The 23,453-nt window shown below is 42.7% G+C and overlaps 1 protein-coding gene across 4 annotated transcripts in view; it reads right to left on the bottom strand.

Moving 5' to 3' along the window:
- Window positions 1-1,365: 1,365 nt before the first annotated feature.
- Window positions 1,366-23,453, bottom strand: part of CENPF (centromere protein F) — a 101,337-nt gene continuing 79,249 nt past the window's right edge. For all 4 annotated transcript variants that reach the window (XM_078441331.2, XM_060643828.3, XM_060643826.3 and 1 more), the window contains exons 13-20: window positions 19,979-22,831; window positions 18,327-18,479; window positions 15,621-15,797; window positions 15,116-15,277; window positions 12,342-12,504; window positions 10,631-11,104; window positions 8,932-9,110; window positions 1,366-3,580 (exon numbers count right to left, since the gene is read on the bottom strand). In XM_078441331.2, coding sequence (XP_078297457.2) covers window positions 3,377-3,580; window positions 8,932-9,110; window positions 10,631-11,104; window positions 12,342-12,504; window positions 15,116-15,277; window positions 15,621-15,797; window positions 18,327-18,479; window positions 19,979-22,831 — 4,365 coding nt within the window. In that variant the 3' untranslated portion in view covers window positions 1,366-3,376. The remainder of the gene's footprint in view (window positions 3,581-8,931; window positions 9,111-10,630; window positions 11,105-12,341; window positions 12,505-15,115; window positions 15,278-15,620; window positions 15,798-18,326; window positions 18,480-19,978; window positions 22,832-23,453) is intronic.

Raw genomic sequence — 23,453 nt, forward strand, 5'->3', positions numbered from 1 at the left:
GGCAAGAGATACACAACATACACAACATACACAAGAGATTGGGCTCTGTGGTGACGACACTGGGGCTGAAATACTTCAACTCCCGAAGCCTATTTCGTCTTTTATCCAATGAGGATAATCCCCACTCTTGCAAGATTGTTGTAAGACTCATCATTATTATTATAAACAAGGTCTCCTCGGACTTGGATGTGAGTTCTACCTGTGTCTCTTAATCTCAGCCTATAAAGTGGGGATCCTGATGTCTACCTCACAAAGGTGTTAAGGTTTGAGCCAACATGTAAAAATACTGTAAAATGCATCTAATTTTCCACATGGTGTTTTCAGCAGGTGAGGCATAGCTCAGGTGAGTAGGCATTAGATACACGGTGCCGTCTGAAGGTGGGATACTAGTTTTGGTCCTCAGGCTTTTCCGAGAAGCAGTCCAAATTCTCTTTTTTAATTTGAGAGAGAGAAAGAGAGCACAAAAGCGGGGGAGAGGGGCAGAGGGAGAGGGAGAGACCATCTTTTTTTGTTTGTTTGTTTGTTTATTCATTTTTGAGAGCAAGAACGTGGGAGGGGGAGGAGCAGAGACGGGGACAGAGGATCCCAAGCAGGCTCTGTACTGACAGCAGCAAGCCCGATGAGGGTCTCAAACTCATGAACTGTGAGATCATGACCTGAGCTGAAGTTGGACACACCCGACTGAGCCACCCAGGTGCACCAAGGTAAACAGAATCTTAAGCAGGCTCCACGCTCTGCGTGGAGCCCAATGCAGGGCTTGATCTCATGACCCTGATGTTCAACTGACTGAACCACCCAGGTGCCCCATCAAATTCTCTTCTTCTGTGTGTTCTCTCTACTCAGTGAACCAGCATAAAGCCCTTCCTCTAAAGGGAATTCAACTCAACTACCAGTTGGCAACTACCAATTCCAGGTACTTGGAATCCTCCTAAAGAGGTAATTCCTTTGTCAACCACAAAAGAGAAATATGAAATACATGCCAGTGATTAGTTCAACTTCTGGCTGTGAGGTATTAAACCGATGAATCCGAAGAGTTGATCATAGCTTATTTCCCATTTAAGCTACTTTCATGATGCACTGCCATAACCCAAATGACTTTGGAAGCATTAACTTGGAAATCCCAAGATCAATGTGCTCAGCCACCCTAAGACTAGTTAGAAATTTTTTCCCTGACTCAAATCAGTTGGGCAGTGGAATAAAGTTAGGGGCTGCTGGGAAGAAGTGTCTTGACTTCTTTCCAGGTTCAAAGAAACCTGTGAAAAGTTCGTAGTCCCAACAAAATAGACTGGGGACAAATGAGAAAAACCATGGATAAACCTCAAAGTTAATATGCATGCAGGGGTGCAGGGGTGACTCTTAGGAAATCAGGCTACAATTTAATGTTGGCTTTTAGTCCCTTTTTATTAAAGATGCAGTCCCTTTGGAGTCTTGATTACTCCCAATAAAACAAAGGGCCAACTGAGTTCCTACAGAATATTCAAGATGGAAGCATCATCTCTACCAAGCCCCTCATTGTGCAGATTGAGAATCTGACTCCTGGATCTCTGGAGTTGGTCTGTTTCTCCAGATGATTTGTCAGCTGGGATCTTACTTGTGACTCAACTGGCTTATCAAGTTGGGGCTATGGTGTATTTACTTTTCATCCTATATGCAGCTCAACTCATGGTATAAAGAGTATTGCTAGCCCAAGGAAAAGGATATTTTATGTCTCAGCTGCCCATTTATAGTGACTGAACAGTTCTCTACAATTATGAAAACGGAAGGCATGCCAAGTATCCCCTGTAACAAGGCAGCCATGGTCCACCTAGGAAAAGTTGGAAGATGATCTCAAGGACCCATGGAACCGCCCAGCCAGACCTACTGAGTGGAATCTTCCAACAACTGGAGACAGCCAACAAAGCTGACGGCCTGATCCCAGCGATGTCTACTCCGGGCCATGCCCTTGAACACATGACAGCCCTTGGGTGATTTATGATAAGGATATTGCACCAGACCATAACCCCAAGCAACAGCTGAAGAAACAGGAGGAAAGCCAGGATATCACTTTCGGTAGATGAATACTAAGTGGCTTAATATTACCAAAGCATTATCCAATAACAGAGGCCACCTTCCAAAGGCCAGTTTTAATATATAAATGATAGTGTTCGTCAAGGTTTACACATCAGTTTGAACTGAAAGTCAAGAGCAAATTATCTTTTACTAGTTCATGTCCTTGAAAACTTTTTTACCCTGATTCAAAGACAAAGGGGCTTGTTCCAAAGTTTTTGGATTTGCTATGGCTCATAATGCCTGCATATTTTCAAATGCTATCATCAATAAAGGAGCTGGAAAATACCACATATTTGTACATCCTTGCTGATGCAGTTTGATGGGTGCGCAATGTACCAGGCACTGGCTGGACACATTATTCCTAGAGAAATCCTGTATAATCTTCATGACCCACATTCCAAATCATGTCTTTTAACATAACTGAATGTGTTCGCTAAATGTACTAGTTATCATTTGTTAAGACTCTTTTACTTTTTATAAGAGGCTGCAGAAGTCAGCAAGATACAGCACCAATGTTCATAATGCATTTCTATTTAGAAATCATTTTTACAGAAACCAGGAGTGATTTTTTTTTATTAGGACAAAAAATGCTCTATTTTAATACAAGATCACTATTGATGAGAACATATACTAAAGAAGTGCAACAAATTGGTCTGAAAAAGAAACAGTACAATGACAGAAAACTTTGACATACCGCATCTCGGAGGAGCCCGCGACCAGGCCAACTGGAAATGAACACACGACCCCCGTCACCCCACACACAAGTATGTACAGGTTCTATTGGCAAACATTTAGAAAACACACTGGAAGCTAAGCATGAACACACCCACCTTATGTACATCCACATATGTATATGTGTGCGTGATTTTCCTTCATTTTACTCGGCTAAAAGAAATTCTTGATCTAAAATTATCTCCTGCCTAACTCTATACATAGGACATATCACAAAGCAAAAGTTTACATTTCCCTGGGAGCTGTTCGTTGGAAGTATAAGCTGTATTTTGAATTCCCTTAGGGTAAAATCCACATGCAAACAAAAGTTGTTACAAAGTGCTTGCCGTCTAAGCGTAACAGCACCAAAGAGCTTTATCCAGCACCCTTTACACTACTGAAGAAGAGTATCAATGATGAATTGGTGATCAGTGCTTCCAAACATTTCCAACACTTCTACACGGGAGAGCTAAAGAGTACAATATATTTCGATTCATAAGGAAATGTTTTCTTCCCACAGATAATGTGCTCCCTAACTAAAGAAAAGCCCCTGCAGGGTCACTGCCTTCTACTCAAATACTGCCACCATCCAAGGTCCTGACACACAAGGTCTCTTCTACTGGACCCTGCAGTTCTCGCTGCTCTTGGACTCGGGGATAGCTTCCGGGCTGGGGGCAAGCCGGCCTCGCTTGGCCCTCAGGCCCTCCCTGGGGCTGTCAGCTGAACTCCTCTCAGGAAGGTTACTGACCGAGAGAGATCTCGTGGTGGGTTCTCGGAAGGCGGCGCCTGAATCCACTGGGCTTTGCTGAGCAGCCTTGACCTGTAACAAACAAAGCATCTTTGTTAGAGATTTAAATCATATTCACAATCCTACAACATGAAAATTAAAGTGCTTATGTCACCAAATTTTAAATTCAATCCTTCTTCTTTAGGTGTTATACACGGCTTTAGTATTTCTTCCTCACTGGAAGAAACAAGGAGGATATAGGACATGAACTTGGTTAAGTCACCTTGCGAGCTTTCCTTGACACCTCTGATGGCCAAAGGATCACTCCCAAAGCTAGCATGACCTTCTCAGATCAGAAGGCAAGCTTTTTGAAGGCCAAGCCTGTCCTCCTTGCCATTGTAACCCTAGTGCCCAGAATATGCTTGACTACCTGTCAAACATTCAATATATGCCTGAGTGATGACACAAATCAGCTTGCATTTACCCTGAGCCCCTGCTATCATTCAAGTGACTGTGATTCCAATGAGTAAGACTACCTTCATAGGGAGTAAGCTTTATTTACAACGTGTGTGTGTGTGTGTGTGTGTGTGTGTGTGTGTGTGTGTGTTTGTGAGAGAGAGTGTGTGTGCACGCACACACACACGCGTATGCACATGAACCGGGAAGGGGCAGAAGGAGAGAGAGAATCTTAAGCAGGCTCCACACTCAGCGCCCGGTGCAGGGCTCGATCCCACGACCGTGAGATTATGACCTGAGCCGAAATCAAGACTCAGACACTCAACCGATTGAGCCACCCAGGCACCTCTATTTACAACATTTAAAGGACCTAAAACATGTTTCTCCTATATCATCATTTTAAAATTCTCCTTACGTTTTTGTTTTGTGTCCATATTGAATTTGGATTATAGTAGAATAAATAATAAAGTCCAGAAAGAGTAACTCCCCTTTCTGGTGTCCTGCCTTTTAAGAGAAAGAGCGATGTCAGGAAATGTGAGACTTTTAAGAAACAGATAAGAGGGCAGGGTAGCTGATAGAGTTCAGATTTTTTGAGGTTTATGCAGTTGTGACTAAAGATATGGGGTCAGAAAAGAGAAAGGGGAGCAGGACGGATAGAGCATAGGAAAGCTTCATTTAACCAAAGTTAAAGGCAGGAGTGGAGGACCCAAGTGGAAAGATCTTCACAAGGAAAAGAGGAAGGGCGCTCTTGACAAGGGCGACTCATGTTTGCTCTCCACAGGGAGAAGCTATTGATAGACGGCAATGGACTCCAGTGAGCTCCTTCTGAGGCAGAAAGAAGGAAGAGTGGAAATTATTTCCCCATTTATATTCTTTCCATAGGAAGTATGTGGTTTTAAAAGGCAGCTAAATACTTTTCATTACAGAAAACATAGTAAATCTGGCCAACAGATCAAATCCCTGGAAAGCTTGCCTCTAACTCAGATTAAATGCAGGACACTTAAAAAAGAGCAGCCTCTAAGGAGCAGGACTTAGTGGAAAATTACCATCCATGGAAAGTTGAAGGAAAAAAACAGAGTTTTACTGGTACTTTTTTTTTAATAGAAAGTGATACAAAAGACAGGCATTTCCCTTGAACCCATCTGACGCAGGAAAGTCAGCTCTTCAGATTCACTGTTTAAAACAAAAAGAGACAGAGAGGGATCACTCACATTGGGAAAAGAATATTTGAGTTAATAAAACTTTTTTTTAATATTTATTTATTTTTGAGAGAGAGAGACAGAGACAGACAGAGAGAGAGAGAGAGAGAGAGAGAAAGAGATGAACGGGGGAGGGGCAGAGAGAGAGGGAGACACAGAATCCGAAGCAGGCTCCAGGCGCTGAGCTGTCAGCACAGAGCCCGAAGCAGGGCTCGAACCCACAAACCATGAGATCATGACCTGAGCCGGACACTTAACCAACTGAGCCACCCAGGGGCCCAATAAAACCCTTTCTTAATCCCAATTAAATAGCCCAAGTCTACCCCTTGGGTTCCCCCTCTAGACTCAATTTCTCTGATACTGAGCTGAGGAAATTATAGTCTATGATCAGTTTAAACTGTAAAGTTGATCCTCATGTTGGCGGGTTGGTCTCAGACTTGTCTATGTAAGTAGATGAGGTCTAATTCACCAAGTGTCTAAACTATTAAGTGCACCCCAACCTGGACTGTCTTACAAACTATGTCTGCAGCCACAGCGGCCAGAGGGCGACTATGCAGATGGTGCAGTGAAAGTGAACCTCATTCATAGGAAGGAACGCAGGGCCCCACTATACTCATCACCATCACCCTCTACGATTTAGGGGCAGGTCCTCTGGAACTGACCACCAACCCCGGGTTCAGACCAAGTCCACAATCGTGACTCGCTTATCCCCAGCAAGCGAGGAGCTCCTGGGCTCGTTCAACCCACAGACATAACAGAAAATGATCCTCACCTACTCTGCACTAAACCTGACAGATTTCCCTAAAGGTCCTGACAGATGTCACTAAAGGTCCTGCTGAATGACCTAGGGAACTGTCTGTCTCAGACCTTCAGCCAGTCACTTCAGGCAAGGGCTCATAATCCTGAGTTTCTAAGCAACAGCTTTAGGAAAGGATACCTTGGCTCTATTCATTCAAACTGAATGATGAAATACCCTTAACAGATGAGGCAAGCATTTTTACAAGGCGACTGAGAAAATGCTGAATTAAATTAAAAATCAATAGGCTGCGTTTTGAAGAGTTTGCACCTAACCACGAAGTCTCCTATAACCTCCTCTCAAGAGGAACCACCCCCATTCATTTGCACAAGTGCGCAACATTGCTTAGCGATTCATAACTGCTGGAGCCAACTGCAGCCTGTAGCCGATGCATCGAACACAAATCTGCAGGAAACCATGGTTACTACTCTGTACTCTGCAGACTCAACAGTGGTGTGGAAAGCAGGCCCCCTAGTGTGCAGAGCTCTTGTTCCTAGATAATAAGTCTGAACCCCCATGTAAACTGCTTTTCCATCAATTCCTCATAAAAGAAGGAAAAAAATGACCCATGTGGTGATTTCATGAGATGGTTTCCTAACATACGTCTAAACATCTATTATCATAATCGCTTCAGGACAAGACTAACAGCCCCAGTCATTCAACAAATAATCTGTTCAATGTCAGACATTGTATTAGACATGAGGACACAGGTAAGCTATAATCATAATCAGGGACCTCGCAGTACTGCTCCTGCAACTCAGAAGGCAGATATTTAACAAGTAATTATGATAAAGTGAGCCACCTTAAACCAGTGTAAGTACAGGGTTCTACGTATGTGTCAAGATTTTCTGTTTTAAGGGGGGCGCCTGGGTGGCTCAGTCAGTTAAGCGTCTGACTTCCGCTCAGGTCATGATCTCACGGTTCATGGATTTGAGCCCCGTGTTGGGCTCTGTGCTGACAGCTCAGAGCCCCGGAACCTGCTTCGGATTCTGTGTCTCCCTCCCTCTCTGCCCCTCCCCTGGTCACATTCTGTCTCTCTCTCAAAACTAAATAAACATTAAAAAAAAAAAAAAGATTTTCTGGTTTGAGAGAGCCAGACAGCTAAGTACCTCACTTGATCACCAAAGGTGTGAGACAAGCAGGAATGGACATTAGCATGTACGAGGAGTGAGGACGGGCTCCCACTCAGCCACCCAGTGAGGGAAGTAGCACAGCCTGCCCCAGAGCCTAAACCTGTACTGCAGGTCAGGACTTGTCTTGTGGTTGAAAGCTTTGGTCAAGCTTGGAAGCTTCCCTTTCCATGGGTACTGGTTACTTTATGGAAAAGAAGCTGTTCTTATGGTCACTGGAAAGTCAAGACCTACTCCAGTACCCTCTTCAGTGTTTTGTTGTTCCCAGCATTCAAAAGCTAGATCCCGGGGCACCTGGGTGGCTCAGTCGGTTAAGCGGCCGACTTCGGCTCAGGTCATGATCTTGCGGTCCGTGAGTTCGAGCCCTGCGTCGGGCTCTGTGCTGACAGCTCGGAGCCTGGAGCCTGCTTCAGATTCTGTGTCTCCCTCTCTCTGACCCTCCCCCGTTCATGCTCTGTCTCTCCCTGTGTCAAAAATAAATAAAAACGTTAAAAAAAATTTTTGAAAAAAAAAAAAAAAAAAAAAAAAGCTAGATCCCAAAGTGAATGTGTGAGAAAAAGAAAGAGAGAAGGGCCAGGGGCCGGGGGCCGGGGGTGGGGAGGTACGGATTTGCACAAAATGGTCAATATTTCTAATACAGGTAACAGATGGGCTCATTTTGATGAGTGAAAGAAAATGCTAGACCTTTCTTCCTTACCTCTGAATTAATAAAATTTTATTTAGTATGTAAGTCATGAAAAAACTTAACACCAGGTATACATTCCTTAAGGCTTACAGCTCTTATACATCAACATAACATTTACAAATATGTTCTTGTTTTGATGCACCTAATCACCAATGTCTTTGTATTTTGGTATCTAAAATCCTAATGAGGAGCAGGCCTAGTCACTTAAAGAATTATTACACAGATAGGGGTTCCTACACTTTCAAAGCTTTGTTTGCTGGGTCAAGGTAATCACACTGCATAGTTACTCAAACTCTAACAAGCAAGCAAGTAAAATCACAAAATTTTAGAATTCTTAGAACTATTCCAGCAACGTTCCTGTGACCTCTTGTTTGAGTAACACTGGGGAAAAGAGCAAGACTGTGGAGGTGAGAGACAGTAAGCATTAATTCTGGGCAGGTTAGATCTTTGTGAACCTTACTTTCTTCTTTCTTCTATCATACCACTTACTATGAGTGCAATAAAATGCATATACTTTGCGTACATAAGTGCTAGTATTCCTTATAGAATAATGGAACAAAGATCTGCAAAGTGAATATTCTCGATGCTTTAAATGACATTTACTGGGCCGTTTGCCAAGTGCACAGAGGTCACTAAAATCGTCGTCCCACCCTCAACAATCAAAATAGACAGATGTGTCAACAGAGACCCTTTCTTTAGATGTCTACTGAAATATTTGCTTTTTGTAAAGTAAAGGAGTAAAAAAGAAAGAAGAAAAATAAAAAAGAATTGGCAGCCGGGGCATGGGGCGATGGATTAGAGGGAAAAGTGTGAAATAAGCAATGACCAATGCCTGTGGTCAAAAGAAAGACTACCTTTCAATTCCTTTAACGTACAGCTCGAACCTGGCTTACAAATCCTGTGAGTTCTGATCGACAATTTCTCATTATTTAACATTTTCCGTCAAACTGTAAGGGGCCTGTTGGATCAAGGATGAGACTGCAGCCACAGGATAATGTGATGTTTATCCCCTGGTCCGCTCCCGACCGTCCTCAGGCCTGGCTTACTTCTAGCACGTGGAGAAGAAGGCCAGGCTTTAAAGAGCTCCTGGGTCAGGGGGCGCTGTGTCAGACCCTTGCCCAGAAAACACTGTAACTTCCTGGATTTGGAAGGGTGGAGACGTGTTCGCAGGAGTTTACCTTTTGTGATCTGCTGCCACCAGCTGTTGGTTTGGAGGTCTCGGTATGATTTTCTTTGTTGAGGCTTAGTGGGGATGGTGTTAACTTCTGGGCAGCGAGGCGGGGGCTGGTCCGAGTCGGCATGGTTGTTCTCCGAAGGACGTACGGGCTTGTCTTTCCTGTTGGGATATCAGCGAACCCTACGGGCAAAAAATGCTGACTGTCAACACTGCTAGGTCCAATTCTATCTACAAGGGAAACGATATGTATCAAGCAAAGTTTCAACAAACGTAAGAGTAACTCCAAAAACACTTTCTGCTAGCCACAATGGACAACGGATTAACTTCACGGCTGCCCTGGGAACCCCCAAATCAAATAAGTAGTGGGCAGGTGTTCTCTTCCCAGACACACAGGAAAACACAACGGGAAAAGAAGGGGAAATAACATTAAACAAAAAATGTATTTCCTGCTTCCTCTTCTTCTAATGTGGATGTCTTAACTCATATTCCTCTAAGATCTGAAGAACACACCAGCAAGCCTTCCCATAACATTTGGATTGGAGACAAAAAGGGCGGTAAAATGGAAAGAAAAGGAAAGGAAAAAAAAAGGCCGACTCTTGCTTAAAACAAGAGAAGGTCAAATGGTAAGAGCCACTGCTCCACAGGTGCCCACTCCCATGTAGAGACTGGGTGGGAGGAGACAGCCGACTCGGTAGAAGAGTGATTTCACAGTCTGCTCACATTGTCTCCCTCCATAGTGGCAATGGACGTGACCTGAGGTGAGGAAGAGAAACTCAGTCCCAATGGGCATGGTGCACACCCTCCAGAGCGGCATTAATGGCTGACTAAAGCAACTATTTGCTTTTGTTTTTAACCCTTTCACTACAAATAAAAAACAGGAATGAGGAAGATACAAAGAATTATTTGGGGGCCAGATTTCCTGAGAGCCAGAGTTACTCAGAACGGTGTCCCTCAAATCATCTAGGGCAAAGAATTAGTGTTGATAATTTTTTGAGGGAAAGGCATGGGGGTAATTTCCAACTTGCTGTGGAATGATACTCCTGTATAACCAAGTAAGAATGAGCCAAGGGAGAACTCACATTCACGACATGCCTGCATGTGGCAACAATGTCAAATTGTTATGAACATTTTTAAACTCTTACTATTGATTTCTGAACATTACTTTTTTTTGTCATGGACCAGTAACACACGGTTCCTAGACTGGCCCCAGTCCCTGGCCCACACTCTGAAGATCACTGAGTTTAAACAAAAAAAAAAAACAAAAAACAAAAACAAGTGCTGAGCAGCTCCAGCCAAGAGGCACATCCCCCCAGTTCACCTCCTACCTGGATGAGATGAGGACTAACAGGGAAAAGAAAAAAAGCTTGAAGAGTGCCCTTGATTTGGGGAATTTTCAGCCCAGGAATATCAGATCCCGAACAAGCTTTGAATAGTCATTCTTCAAATTTATTAGCACATTTTGTACTGTAACATGAGTAATTAGATCTTAGTCCTTTCCTCATGCAGGAAAACGAACAAACAAAACAAAACAAAACAAAACACACCTTAGCAATTTAAAGGTGGACTATTGCTTCTGAAGGTCAATTAGTATTGTCATGCAACAAACTAAAACATAAATGCTTCTTCTGTCTTTTCGTATGTGAATTTTTATTTGGAATTTCAAAAGAACACAAATAATTTTGCTTTTAAATGACGCATACCTTTCTTTACAACTTCTGGAAGTCCCTCTGGCTCAAACTCAGTGTGTTTGGCATCCTCGGAGGGGTGAATACCACTTTTGCTGGCTTTCCTACTCTTTTTAGAAAACGTCTCTGGGGTAGAAGGCGCTGCGCCCCCTCCATCTTCTGGAATCCCAATGGACCTTTGCCTTTTGCCCGGGGCTTTATTTTGGCTGGATGATAACTTCTTTTCAGTAGCAGAAGGGGCTGGAGAGGATTCTGGAACAACTGCATTTAGCAAAGGAGAACTCTGGAGATTAAGTTTAGACCGTGAACACAGACAAGCAACTTGTGTCTCCAACATCTCTTTGGCTTTCTCTAACTTCTCATGGCTTATGAGCAGGGAACAATACTTGTCCAAGTATTCATCGGCCTCCTGGCTTTTCTCTTCAAGAGTTTCTTTCAATTCTTTTATCTCAGCCATTAATTCCTCTACATTAGAATCGACAACAGCACCTGTCCAAAGTAAAGGGACACACTGTACATCATGTGACGCTTCTCTAGTTAACACTGGGCATCATAAAGCCGACAACCTCAGAGTTGTTATTTGGTTTTCTTTTAGAGAAGGTGGGGGAAGACATATCTATATGTTCTCGTAGGTCTAACAACTCTTGTTGGGAGGGATCATACCAAGGTACAAGTCTAGTAGATTATAGGACATTCCTTAGGATAGCTTAAATAAAATCTATCAAAATCTCAAATGCGTATTCCAGCCAACCCATCTTGTAGTTCATATGAGATCAGATGAGTTAATCTAGCACATCCCCAATTTTCACCTGCCCATTCTTTCCATCATAAGTGAACAAACAATAAAAATTGGTAAAGAATATGAAGTCTGTTGTAATGGCTTTGGGAACCAGAAGCGGGTCAGTGACAAGACAAGTCCAAAACAGCTTTTTTTTTTTTTTTAAAGCAGTGGAGGTTCTGATGGACCAGTGCTTGGTTCTGATGGGCAAGTGGAGGTTCTGATGGACAAGTGCTTCAGAGGTGGGAATCTTGGTCAATTTGTAGCTGCCATGGTTAGCACTGAATCCACTGGAAAAACTCCCTGGATCTACAATATACTCCAAGTACTCTTCTCAGCAGGGAAGGTCACCCACCCACCCTGTGCAGCTATAGTCCAGAAGGGCCCCTCACCTTATACTATGCTTGCCATCATCTTTCCACACAGTAAGAGCATTCTGCTCTGAAGACAGGAATGCAGAAAAGTCACAAGGACAGTTGCCATTTCTTTTTTATTTTACCTCCACACCCAAACATACAGCCCCTAAGCCTTCCATTTAGTTGACCCACGAGGATGGGCCAAGGACAACCAGAATCAGCTGTTGCTAAATCACCAATGCCAGCTCAGAATGTCAATCTGCCTCTGACGTAGCAACCACATAAATGGACATGCACATGACAAACTCTTTTTGCAATAGCTCATTAGCAAAAAGTGCTGCCAGTTTTTTGTGTTTTATAGAACAGAATATGCAATGATTCTATTTCAATATGCAGACTTCGTTCGGAATCCTATTAACCCTATGACCCCAAGCCAAGCACAAAATTCAGAAACTGGAAAGTGGCAACTGCTGAGAATCAGCACGCGGTGCAGGACAGAGCACTAAAAACGCTTGTATGCCGACACACCACATGTGTGTGACTTCACGAGTGGAAGAGTTTTGGCTGATGGATGTGCCTAGTTAACACCTACCTGTTTTCTGTTTCTCTTGTGTGCCTTCAAGGTGAGACAGCTCTTTCTGTAACATCTCCTTTTCCTCTTCCAGCTGTTTGCAGGATTTGATCAACAACTTTATTTTCCCCTGCGAACGTTCATTTTCCTTCTTCAACTGATTTGTATATTTTACACTGTCCGCCTACAAAACAACACCTTGAATTTAAAACTTTGAATTTCTTCGTGTGAGCATATGGGAAAATAATCATGAGATATCATTAAGAACCATGTATTATAAATTTAAGTATTACGATGTTCAAAATAAAACATCTAAAGATGCATAAAACAATTCATCTTCCCTACTCGGTTTCCTAGGCCTCCCCAGTAGACACTGTGGTTTTGTCACTTTCTGAGTATCAGCAAGCATAAATCTTGGTTCCTAAGATAGTGCCCGAGGAAGGAGCCCATGACAGGGTTTGTCCAATGGGAATCACACCTGGGGGGTTAGGGTGGGAAATAATGGACATATGTTTGGTGGGTCAAAAATTCTTGAGGATAGACTTGTGTTTCCATCTGTAGCCCGTGCTGTTGACAATTTCAATACCCAAGATGGCATTTGTTTTGGTGACGCCAAGTGAAAGCCAAAGAATATTATGGCTCATAATACAAATTTAAATTCTACGGTTGCTCGAACAGAAAGCGAATAGGATGGTAAGAGACTGATGGCATCACACACTTCTCAGGAGTGTAGTTCACACTGTTCCTTAACCACATCTTCAAATTCCAAAAAAAAAAAAAAAGCTCTGACAATGATTTAGAGGAAAATTTTAAGGTACAGAGGTACTTATATATAGTCTTTATTTATCCCACCTTGTGAGAATAGTCATGCATCTTGTTGCAGAAATATGAATCTGATTATGATATATTACCCCAGACCCTGCTGGGATACTCCATAACATGCACTGTATTATGTAATATCTAAAAAATGCAAGACTTCTAAAACAAACTAGCTCCAAGAATTTCCAATAAGAGATCATGATCATACAAAGGCAGACCAAACTATTAAAAAAAAAAAAAACCTGAGCATCAATTTCATGTTGCATGTAGATTTCATTCTTGGTATATTATTTCATCTTGAAATAATGTATTAGCAGTGTTGCAGTAAATCCGCACTTCCAGAATTTTCTATTTCTGATTCCAACCATCAGTGGATTACAGATCCATTTAATTCCAATTCAACAGTGCTCATTAACTGGTACCTCATTAAAATTATATGCATCTGAATAGGCTCAGCTAACAAGAAGCCATTTTGTACATGATGTGTATGCAGAGACATTCTCCACAGAACGGTCAAAGATTAGACAAGCTTTAGAAAGCACACCTGAAACTAATAACTCATCATATATCAATTTTACCTCCATTTTTTTAAAAAAAGGAAGTGAAACTCTTATGTGGATCCTGAGAAACTTAACAGAAGACCATGGGGGAGGGGAAGGAAAAAAAACGTTAGAGAGAGAGAGAGCCAAACCATAAGAGACTCTTAAAAACTGAGAATAAACTGAGGGTTGATGGGGGGTGGGAGGGAGGGTTGGGTAGGTGATGGGCACTGAGGAGGGCACCTGTTGGGATGAGCACTGGGTGTTGTATGGAAACCAATTTGACAATAAATTTCATATTAAATAAATAAATAAATAAATAAAAATAAAAAAGGAAGTGAATAAATAAAAAGTAAATCTGAAGCTCTATTACTAAATATGTCTCATTTCGTAGTAGCAGAACACGATTGACCGTTAATGTTATTGTGACTGTTAATAGTTTGTATTTTGTCAGTACTTCCTTCACCTTGAGAACTGTTTAAGAGCAACAAATGTTAAGTTTACACCTACTTTTCTGTTTGACGATATTCAATATACAGTATCATAATTTTTACAATTTAAACCACCTTTAAGTAAAGACCTTTGTAGATATTTATCTTCCAAGTTCATTATTATACATCCTGGATGGTATTCATCTTATGAAAAATATCTGTAGGAATCAAACAGCCTCTCTTTCCAAGTAGGATTACTGTAGCACCACCTATAATTGAACAATCCCAAGACTACTGGTTCACCTCTTTTTTTGGTAAAGGAACCTTGCGTGGAGATAAAGAGGAGAAAGGACACATACGTGTGTATGGCCAAGTGCTCTGGCACACCTTGATCTCCGCATGAGGCATGGGAAAAGTGGGCTGGTGACGGCAGTAAACTTGGAGACCAGTGAAGCAAGACTTTGGAATTACCCACCAGATTATTATCTATAGCTGGAGAGGCCTGTCCCAATCGGCTATCACCTTGATCTTCATATCCATCTTGAGAAAGTCTTTACCATCCTCTAGTTTGGGAGGATTCACTGAGCGATGTATAAAGTATATCCAAGCTGTGAGACTGCAGACCATCCACTGCCTTTTAAAAATAACTCAGCAGGGAGACTGGGTGGCTCAATCAGTTAAGCGTCCGACTCTTGAGGTTAGCTCAGGTGTTCACAGTTCGTGGGTTCAAGCCCTGCATCAGGCTCTGCGCTGATAGCACGGAGCCTACTTGGGATTCTCTCTCTCCCTCTCCCTCGGTCCCTCACCCACCACTTGTACTTTCTCTCTCAAAATAAGTAAACTTTAAAAAAAATAAAATAAAAATAGCTCAGCAGAAAAATGATGCTTTTATTTTTGACTACAAAAAAATGTTCATAACAGGATGAAAGCATTAATTCCATGCGATGAAAACAACCATTATCCTCACGTATCTTCTAAGTTATGAAGTAATGAGAAATGAACATACCTTGGTTTTCTTCAATTCTTCTAACATCTGAGTAGTAGCTTTCAAAGAATTATTGAGTTCTTCTTTACTGGACTTCAGGAGTTCCATCTCTGCCTTCTGTGAGCACAGACATTCTTCACTGGAAGTCAGCTTCTCTCGGTAAGTCTGGATTTCCATCTCATACTAGGGTAGAAAAACGTCACCTTAGCCAGGAGGCTCAGCTTAAAAAAATTAAAAGGAAAACAAACGAAAAAGAAAATTGCTGTCGCAAGGGCCATTTCAAATAGTCTTTGGGATTCTCCTATTATTCTATTCCAAGACAGAAATAGATTTTAAAAACTCACATTGTAAAATAAGATCTGGACGGTATCTGGAGAAGACAGTGAAGGTAATATGATGGGGACCCTTCATAAGATTGTCTTGTGTAATAATGCACATCAATGGACCTTCTTGCAAAACATGCCTCATTACTATGGCCAACGCACCACTCCCCAGCTCCTCCAGGAACCAAACCCCACGTTTTTACCTGTTTGTTTGTATCCAGAAGCAAAGCCTGGTGTTTCTTTTCAGCTTCCTGAAGCTGTAGCTGATACTCAGCTATTTCTTCTCTCGTTTTCTCCTCTTTTTCCATCTGGTCCTTATGTGCGCAATCCAAATTCTTCTTCAATTCACTGTTTTCTAGCATGAGCTCCCTCAATTGACCCTAATGAGAAAAGTAATAAAATCATGGGAGAGCAATTAGGAACCTGGATATGGAGCTTATATAGATCTTTAGGAAATACTGAGTACTAAAATTAAAAAGAAAAAAAAAAAAAAAAGTTTACAGCTCAGACAAAATCTTTATAGAACAGTGCCACAACCCTTCATGACCTATTCACTTTAAATTGTGACTTTACTTGCAATGACAGTTTCTTCTGCTCCAGACCAACCACGTGCAGGGTCACATCCACAGGGAATACAGAATCCCTGAGAACTCAACTTTAGCTCAAGCACCCTGGTCGGTACCCTCCCAGGTTTCCAGGCTCACTTACTTAAGTGCTTCCATTGCAATAAGCCGTTGACCTCATCCCCAGAACCCTACCATTCCCACCTTGACACTCGAGCCCACCCCCCCCCCCAACTTACATGTTCCTCCTTGACCAGCTTCAATTCCATGTTCTTTCAGCTTCCTTCCAGATGCCCTCCCTATTTTTGCCCCTCTGTCCCTTCACCGTATGACACGCAAAACTCCAGCACTGGAGGAACCGGTGTTCTCCATGCCTGATCCCAAATGACTGTTTGCACACGTGTTTCTACACATGCCGTGCCCATTTCTTCATCTCCATTTACTCCTCAAGCCCTCCAACCTGGGCTTATCCCACCTCCTCTTCAAATCGCTTTTCATGGCCTTGTCAACCTCCATGTTGCAGATCCAAGGAGCACTCTTCACCTCATCTGACCTCTGGGCAGCATGTGATGCTCCCGAGACAGCATCCACTCCTCACTGGCAGGACAGACACTCCCCTGGCCTCATCACGGCTCCTCATCTCTTTGCTGGCCCCTCCTCCTCCATCTTACCTTGAGAGGCCAGGTCTCTGGGCTTGGCGCCAAACTGCCTTCTCTTCTCCAACTGTATTTTCTACAATTCCCATAATTTGGCAATACTACCTGTATTCTGAACTACCAAATTAATGTATCCACCCTACATCTTCCCTTTAAACTCCAGCCTCATGTATTGGGATTTTACCCTGACCTTCTTTTCTCTCTGGTCTTTTTTCATATCATTTTCTATTTCATAATGGCTTCCTTTCAATTTCTAAAAAATACGAAGCTTTTTCTAATCTCAGAATGTAGCCACACTGCTCACTAGACCTAGAAGGTTCCTTCCTCTGTGCTGTTCCTCTCACAGCTGACTCCTCATCAGCAGGTTCTCTGACCTCCCTACCTAAATTAGGTTGATCTCTAGCCCCACACACCCCACTTCCCAACTATTCTTCAGTCAAGAATCTTGTCTGATTCCTTTATAGCACTTGACAGATTACGATTGCCTTATACATCTCCTATTTAGTGATTTATTGTGTGTCTAGACTGTAAGCTCTGTGATGCAGGAACCACAGCCGTTATATTCAACATGCAACCCTCTGACTTTAGGAGCACTTATTAACTACAGAATGCATAAAGCCACTGCAAACGGACACATTCATAGGTACGGACTTGAGGCTAAACACCAAGCTTTTCCTTTTAGTAGAGCCTATAAACTAGGTTCAAATAACACTATAGTTGGGATACTCCCAAGCTGCTTCAGTACCAAAGAAATTCCAGCAGGTGCAGCACTCAAATAGCATTCGTACCAACTCCTTCCACGCAGCATTGCCAGAAAGTTCCATGAGTCAACTCCTGAGATTAAATGCCAAAACTTTTCGATTTGCAATAGATTAAATGTCATATTTAAAGTACGAATTTCTCCAACTCTGTATACAGACTATCACAAACATTCCTTCAACCTTTTCTAATTGTTCAGGGTCATGATCGTAACTTTGTTTTGTTCCACTTTTCTAAGTACTACCTAGGGATGAATATGCACGAGGACGACACGGATATACGAGTGTTTACCGTTTAACTAGGTTTGGCAGGCAGGTGTCACACTGCATCTGCTGGCACTGTGTGCACGGTGGCTGCGACCTAGGACTCGGTGTTAAGAGATTCAGGAGAAATGGAGGGCACCGAATCAGCAATGTCTGCCACGGAAACAGCAGTGGGGAATGGCGACCCAGATGCTATAAATCTGTCACATTAACCCTCCCCTAAAATAACATCCCAAGACTGCTCCAGCTTTACATTTCACTGTGACTTTCCGTTACTTTTTAGTTCTTAGCAGATCAGTGCATCTGTCTCTAGCAACATTCTGGCTCCTAATCCGAGGCAGGCTGGAAAAGCAGATAAACCTGCTGAAAGCTGCATGAAATCTATTTCTGATGTGAGTTAATGTAGTTACAAGGGTCGCCTTCTATGAAAAAATATTTGGGCTCCGTGACGGGCATTTTCATGCGTTCCGAGGACTCCCAGGGCTCGTTCTGGGCTCCTGACAGGGCTGGAGGGTGAAGATGACAGACTTCAAGACTGATCAGGACATCAGTGCCGGCCTGGATTTTTTTAAAAGCTAAAAGAGCTGGGTACGTTGCAGGTCTTACAAAACAAACAAGGAGACTGCGCACACCGAATGATCAGAGCGTCCTGTCACAGAGAAACTTACCTGGTTGCTCTTTATTTCTTCTGACATTACAGTTAACTCTCTAGTCAGCCTATTTTTCTCCCCGATAAATTCTTCTTTCAACTCTGCTGTTTTCTGGGCCATCTCGTGCATTTCCCTCTGCAGCTCAGTTTCCTTCCCGGTCATTGTGTTTACCTGAAATTTCATCTTTCGTTAGGATCTGCTTTGGGTCGTCGGTTTTGCTCAAATTAATCATTCTGATCCAACACATCATAACATTCCGTTTCACCTTCAATAACAAAATGGAACCTGGCTAATCCTCCCTTTACTAATCCACTCAACCACCATCCTTAAAACCTACTGGCAAGCTTACCTTTTCTCGGCCAAGGTTTAATAAAAAGACAGCAATAAGGAGAGCAATGACAAGGAAAGATAATATCACTAAGTCTCACAATCCCTCGTAAGGGTATTAATTTGTATGAAACGTCAACATTAGAGACCACTGTATGAGGTAGCGTCTTATATGTTTTTATCAGTTCTGGGATCTCCACTGATCCTCCGATGCCATACTAATCTTCAAGAAACATGCCTATGATTAGTTAAAACCAGTTAAAGCCCCATCATTTGCACTTGCCCCTTAGCGTTGAAACAGACTGGCAGAATTTGCCAAGTTATCTCTATCATAACTGCCATCTCTTACAAGTTGTATCAAAACTTAAAATTCCTGAAAAATATTACAGAGTCATGATTGATCCCATTTTCCGGACACCCCTCTTTGCTTTTAATAGTTGTCCAATAAAAATTGAATTTGAAGCAACCACTTTCCTAGATCAGTACGTAAGCCCAGAGGGCAAAACCTTAATTTTTCATTAATAATTGAGGCCCCTGATGGCACACTTGCCCCTTAGCCATCAGCTAACAGAACAGTAGGCTGCACAAAGAGAAGATATAAGAAGGCTGAAAGCATAAAATCCCCCAGACCTACCCTGGGAGGCATGAGGGTTCTGTTTATTACAATTATATCAGTACCTTTTTTTTTTTAATTTTTTTAAAATGTTTATTTATTCTTGACAGAGAGAGACCGAGCAATGAGTAGGAGAGGGGCAGAGAAAGAGGGACACACAGAATCTGAAGCAGGCTCCAGGCTCTGAGCTGTCAGCACAGAACCTGACGTAAAACTCAAACTCATGAGCCAAGAGATCATGACCTGAACCGAAGGCAGACGCTTAACTGACTGAGCCACCCAGGCACCCCTCTATCAGTACCTTTAATAGTACCTTCTCATAAAGGCAAAAAGGCAGAGCAGGGGCCTAACTAGTATCGGTTATAGTCTCCTTGGTAGTAGCTCCCAGCTGGGTACTGGGAAACTAGTACTCTGATGTACTTACTCTAAGAAAGGGAACTATGATTAGAACCAGAACTATGCCTAACCCCAAGCTTCTCCCATGTCCAGCTGCCACACGGAAAAGCTGGGCTAATCCACAGACATGCCCCATGTAAATGTGTGCCAAAGCAAAGAGGGACTACAGCTGGAGCCAATTGAGTGTCCCCAAAGTTCAAGGCCCCGCAAACATAAAAACCCTTGCAGAGTCTGGTCCAATACTGTGAACATGTCCAGGAGGAAACATGATCCACACAGCGGTTTCCCTCCCTCATGGCCACATATTCGAACGTAGACAGATTAAGCCACTTACTTTTTCAACAAAGGACATGTTTTCCATTTTTGTCAGCTCGAGCTCTTTCTCCAGAGCCTTGTGAGAATGCTGCAGTGTTTCCAGGGTGTCCTGCAAAGTATCATTTTTGGATTGCAGCATCTGGACCTTCTGCTCCAAGTCTACCATCACATCTTCCAGTTCTCCTTTTTGCTTCTTCCAAAGCTGCTGTTCTCCTTCCACCTGGGAGAGTTTAGAGATGAGCTGCTCTCGGTCCTGAATCTGATTTTTCAGGTTGCTGATTTCTTCATCCTTCTTCTCTAGCTTCCGTTTGCCATCTTCTACCTGTTGAATGAGGCCATTGGCGGAAGACTGCAAACTAACGTAACTGCTCTTGACCTCGTCAAGGCCTTGTAGCAACTGAGCCTTCTCGTGTTCAAGAGCATCTATTTGACGGCTCAGATTCTGTTCCCGGGCCTTCCAGGTGTCTTGGTCACGACACAAGGCTGCCACTTTCTCAGTTAGCTCTTTTAACTGTGTTTGAAGCGTCTCTACGACAATCTTAGAGTCTTCTCTCATCTGTACTTTTTCTTGCTCTTTTTCTTGCAACAGATTTTCAAATGAAGAATTGAGTATTTCTAATTCAGATACCCGTCCTTGCTCTTTCTGTAATTCTTTGGTCACATTTTCTTTTTCTGACCTCATATGGACAAGATCTAATTCCAAATCTCTCAGGTTTTGGGCCATCTCCTCTATTTTTGCTTTGAGGGTCCCTACTTCTGCTTTGGAATTCTCAGCCTCCAGAATCACACGCTCTTGGTCTTGCCCTGATGCCTCTAGTTCTCTTTCAAGGCTCTCCACTCTACTCTTAAGCAGGTCGGTGTGATGTGCACTTTCCTTCAGTTTTCCTAAGACCTGGAGCTGCTCCTTTTTATCGGCTTCGAGGCGGACTTTCAGCTTTTCAATGCTGTTTCTTAGCCGATGGATTTCTTGCGCCGAGGAGTCCAGACTCTGTTCTTTGACCTTCTGGATTTCTTGGTCATTACACAAGACTGTGACTTCCTCATTTAGCTCTTTCAGTTGTGTTTGGAGCATCTCCATTGCAGCTGTGGATTCTTCTTTCACCTCTATTTTTTCTTTCTCCTTTTCTTCCAACAGACCTTTGCACGAAGAGAGTAATGCGTCTAATTCAGATAACTGACCCTGTTCTTCTTGTAGTTGTTTCATCAGATTTTCTTTCTCGAACCTTACCGTGACAAGGTCTAATTCCAAATCTTTCAGGCTTTTGGCCATCAACTCCATTTGTGCCTTTAGGGTCTCCACCTCTGCTTTGGAATTCTCAGCATCAAGAATCACCAGCTCTTGGTTTTCCTCTGACATCTGCAGTTCTCTTTCGAGGTTCTCGACTTTATCCTGAAGTGAGTCGGTCTTACGCTCGCTCGCTCTCAGTTTCTCCAGGACGTGAAGCTGCTTCTTTTCATCAGCTTCAATGCGAACCCTCAGTTTCTCGATGCCTTTTCTTAGCTGGTGCACTTCCTCCTGCGTTGAGCTCAGCCTCACCGCAACCTCACCCTTCTCCATCAGCGCATTCTCCAAGGACTTGGCGACAGCCAGCTTTTCGTGTTCCGATTCATTCAGTCTGGTCTGCAGGCTTTCGGATTCCCTCGCAAGTGATTCTTTCTCTTCATTCAGTTGTTCGATTTGGATTTCCAGCTCACTTTTTAGCAAAGATAGGGCCTGTGAGTCCTTTTCCAAACTCTGCAGCTGCTCCTGGAGACGAGCGTTCTCTTCCAACAGTTCACTTACGTTGGAGGGCAACGTCTGAAGGACCTGTGTTTGATCCTTCACCTCAGCTCCAGCCACGTCAGGGGGCTGTAGACATTCACCTTGATGAGATTCGAGTTCTTGTATTTTCTGCTTCATCTTTTCAGACATCAGATCCAATTCTTTATTTTCTTTTGACAAAGTAGCTAATTCTCCACGAAGCTGGTTTCTCTCACTGGTGACCACAGAGAGTTCTTCTTCAAGACGGGCTATAACTTTCTGCTTATTTTCACTGTCTTGTTCTAAATATAGCTTCTCTGTTTGAACGGTCTCTAAGGCAGCTTCCACAGAGAGGGCGTGATGCTCGATGCTACCTTTCTCAGATTCGATCCTCTTTAGCTCATTTTCCACATCAAGAAATCGCTCTCTCCAGTTGTTCACCTTGGCTACATTATCTTCAATAACTTCATGTGAAAATTTATCTGTGCCTACTTCTAAATTAGAACTGAGGACTTCCAAACTCTCTGCTCTCTGGTGTAACTCCTGGTTGTCACAAGAAAAGGATCCCAGTCTTTCACGTAAATTTGATTTCTCTTTCTTAAGTTCCTCAACTATTTTCTCTAATTCTATACATGCTTCCGTCTTGGTGGTTAGTTGTGCTTCCTGTAAATCGAGTTTTGAGTCTAACTCTTTTATTTCATTTAGCAAACTTTCAACTTTTTTGTCACGTTGCTCTACGACGTGAAGTAACCTCAAATTCTCATTTGATGTCTCTCTAACCTGCAGCTGGAGATTCTGAATGGAGACCTGATTCTCCAGAAAATCCATCGGTACTAGAGCGTTAGGGTCAGAAAATGACAATTGAGAAATGCGTTCTGAACAGCCCGGGGTTTTGTCTTCTACTGGGGTCTCGTAACTGGCTTCTGTAGACTGTTCCCTAGACCATTCTCCTGTGAATTGGGCTGCACCTGTCTCGGCTATTTTCTCCATCTCTAGATTGAGGTCCTGCTGAACACCGTTCTCACAAATCTTGTGAATGTCAAGCTTTGGTGTGTTCTCTTTAGTTTCCAAAGTACATTCTTCCGACTCTTTAATGTCACAGCTGTCATTTCCACCCTGGAGAGCCTGTAGCTGTAATATACAATGAGAATTCATTTTATTTTTCAGGAGGAATATAGAATAAGGAGGCTTAATTATTATAGAAACTGGCGTCTAGCCTCTGCTACACACATTTCTTCAAATGGCATATTTCCCATCCCATTCTCCTCTCTCCATCCAAATATCCAACGCAATTTAACATTTGGTAAGTTTAGCCACAGGCAAGGCACTGGGTAAGGTATTTATCATGAAGATAAGCCCTTCAGATCAGTTATTTGGTCTAAATTGCAACATAATTAAATTTCATAATTTTTTTCTTGCTAGAAATATTCTTGGTAGCCTAAATATAAAATTTATTTTTGTGATTACCAGTGAGCTAACAAATTCCTCATAAAATGTTCAGCTTCCATCTTCAGCATTTACGACACCCTTCACTGAGAGGTTTCATGAACAGCTCCCCAGCCCAAGGACGTAACCACAGAGCCAGCACTCACTATCTATATTCTTGGATAAATCACATGTCTGGACTTCACCATCTTCTCATCTGTAAAATGGGGATCTGCTGCTATGACCACCATGGTGGCCACCACACCACCTGCCCTCCCTACCCTACCGAGGGAATCAGGTGAGCCTTGTCAACCGTACAGCATTACTA

The sequence above is a fragment of the Panthera onca genome, chromosome F1, assembly GCF_046562875.1.
Source record: "Panthera onca isolate mPanOnc1 chromosome F1, mPanOnc1 haplotype 2, whole genome shotgun sequence".
NCBI lineage: Eukaryota > Metazoa > Chordata > Mammalia > Carnivora > Felidae > Panthera > Panthera onca.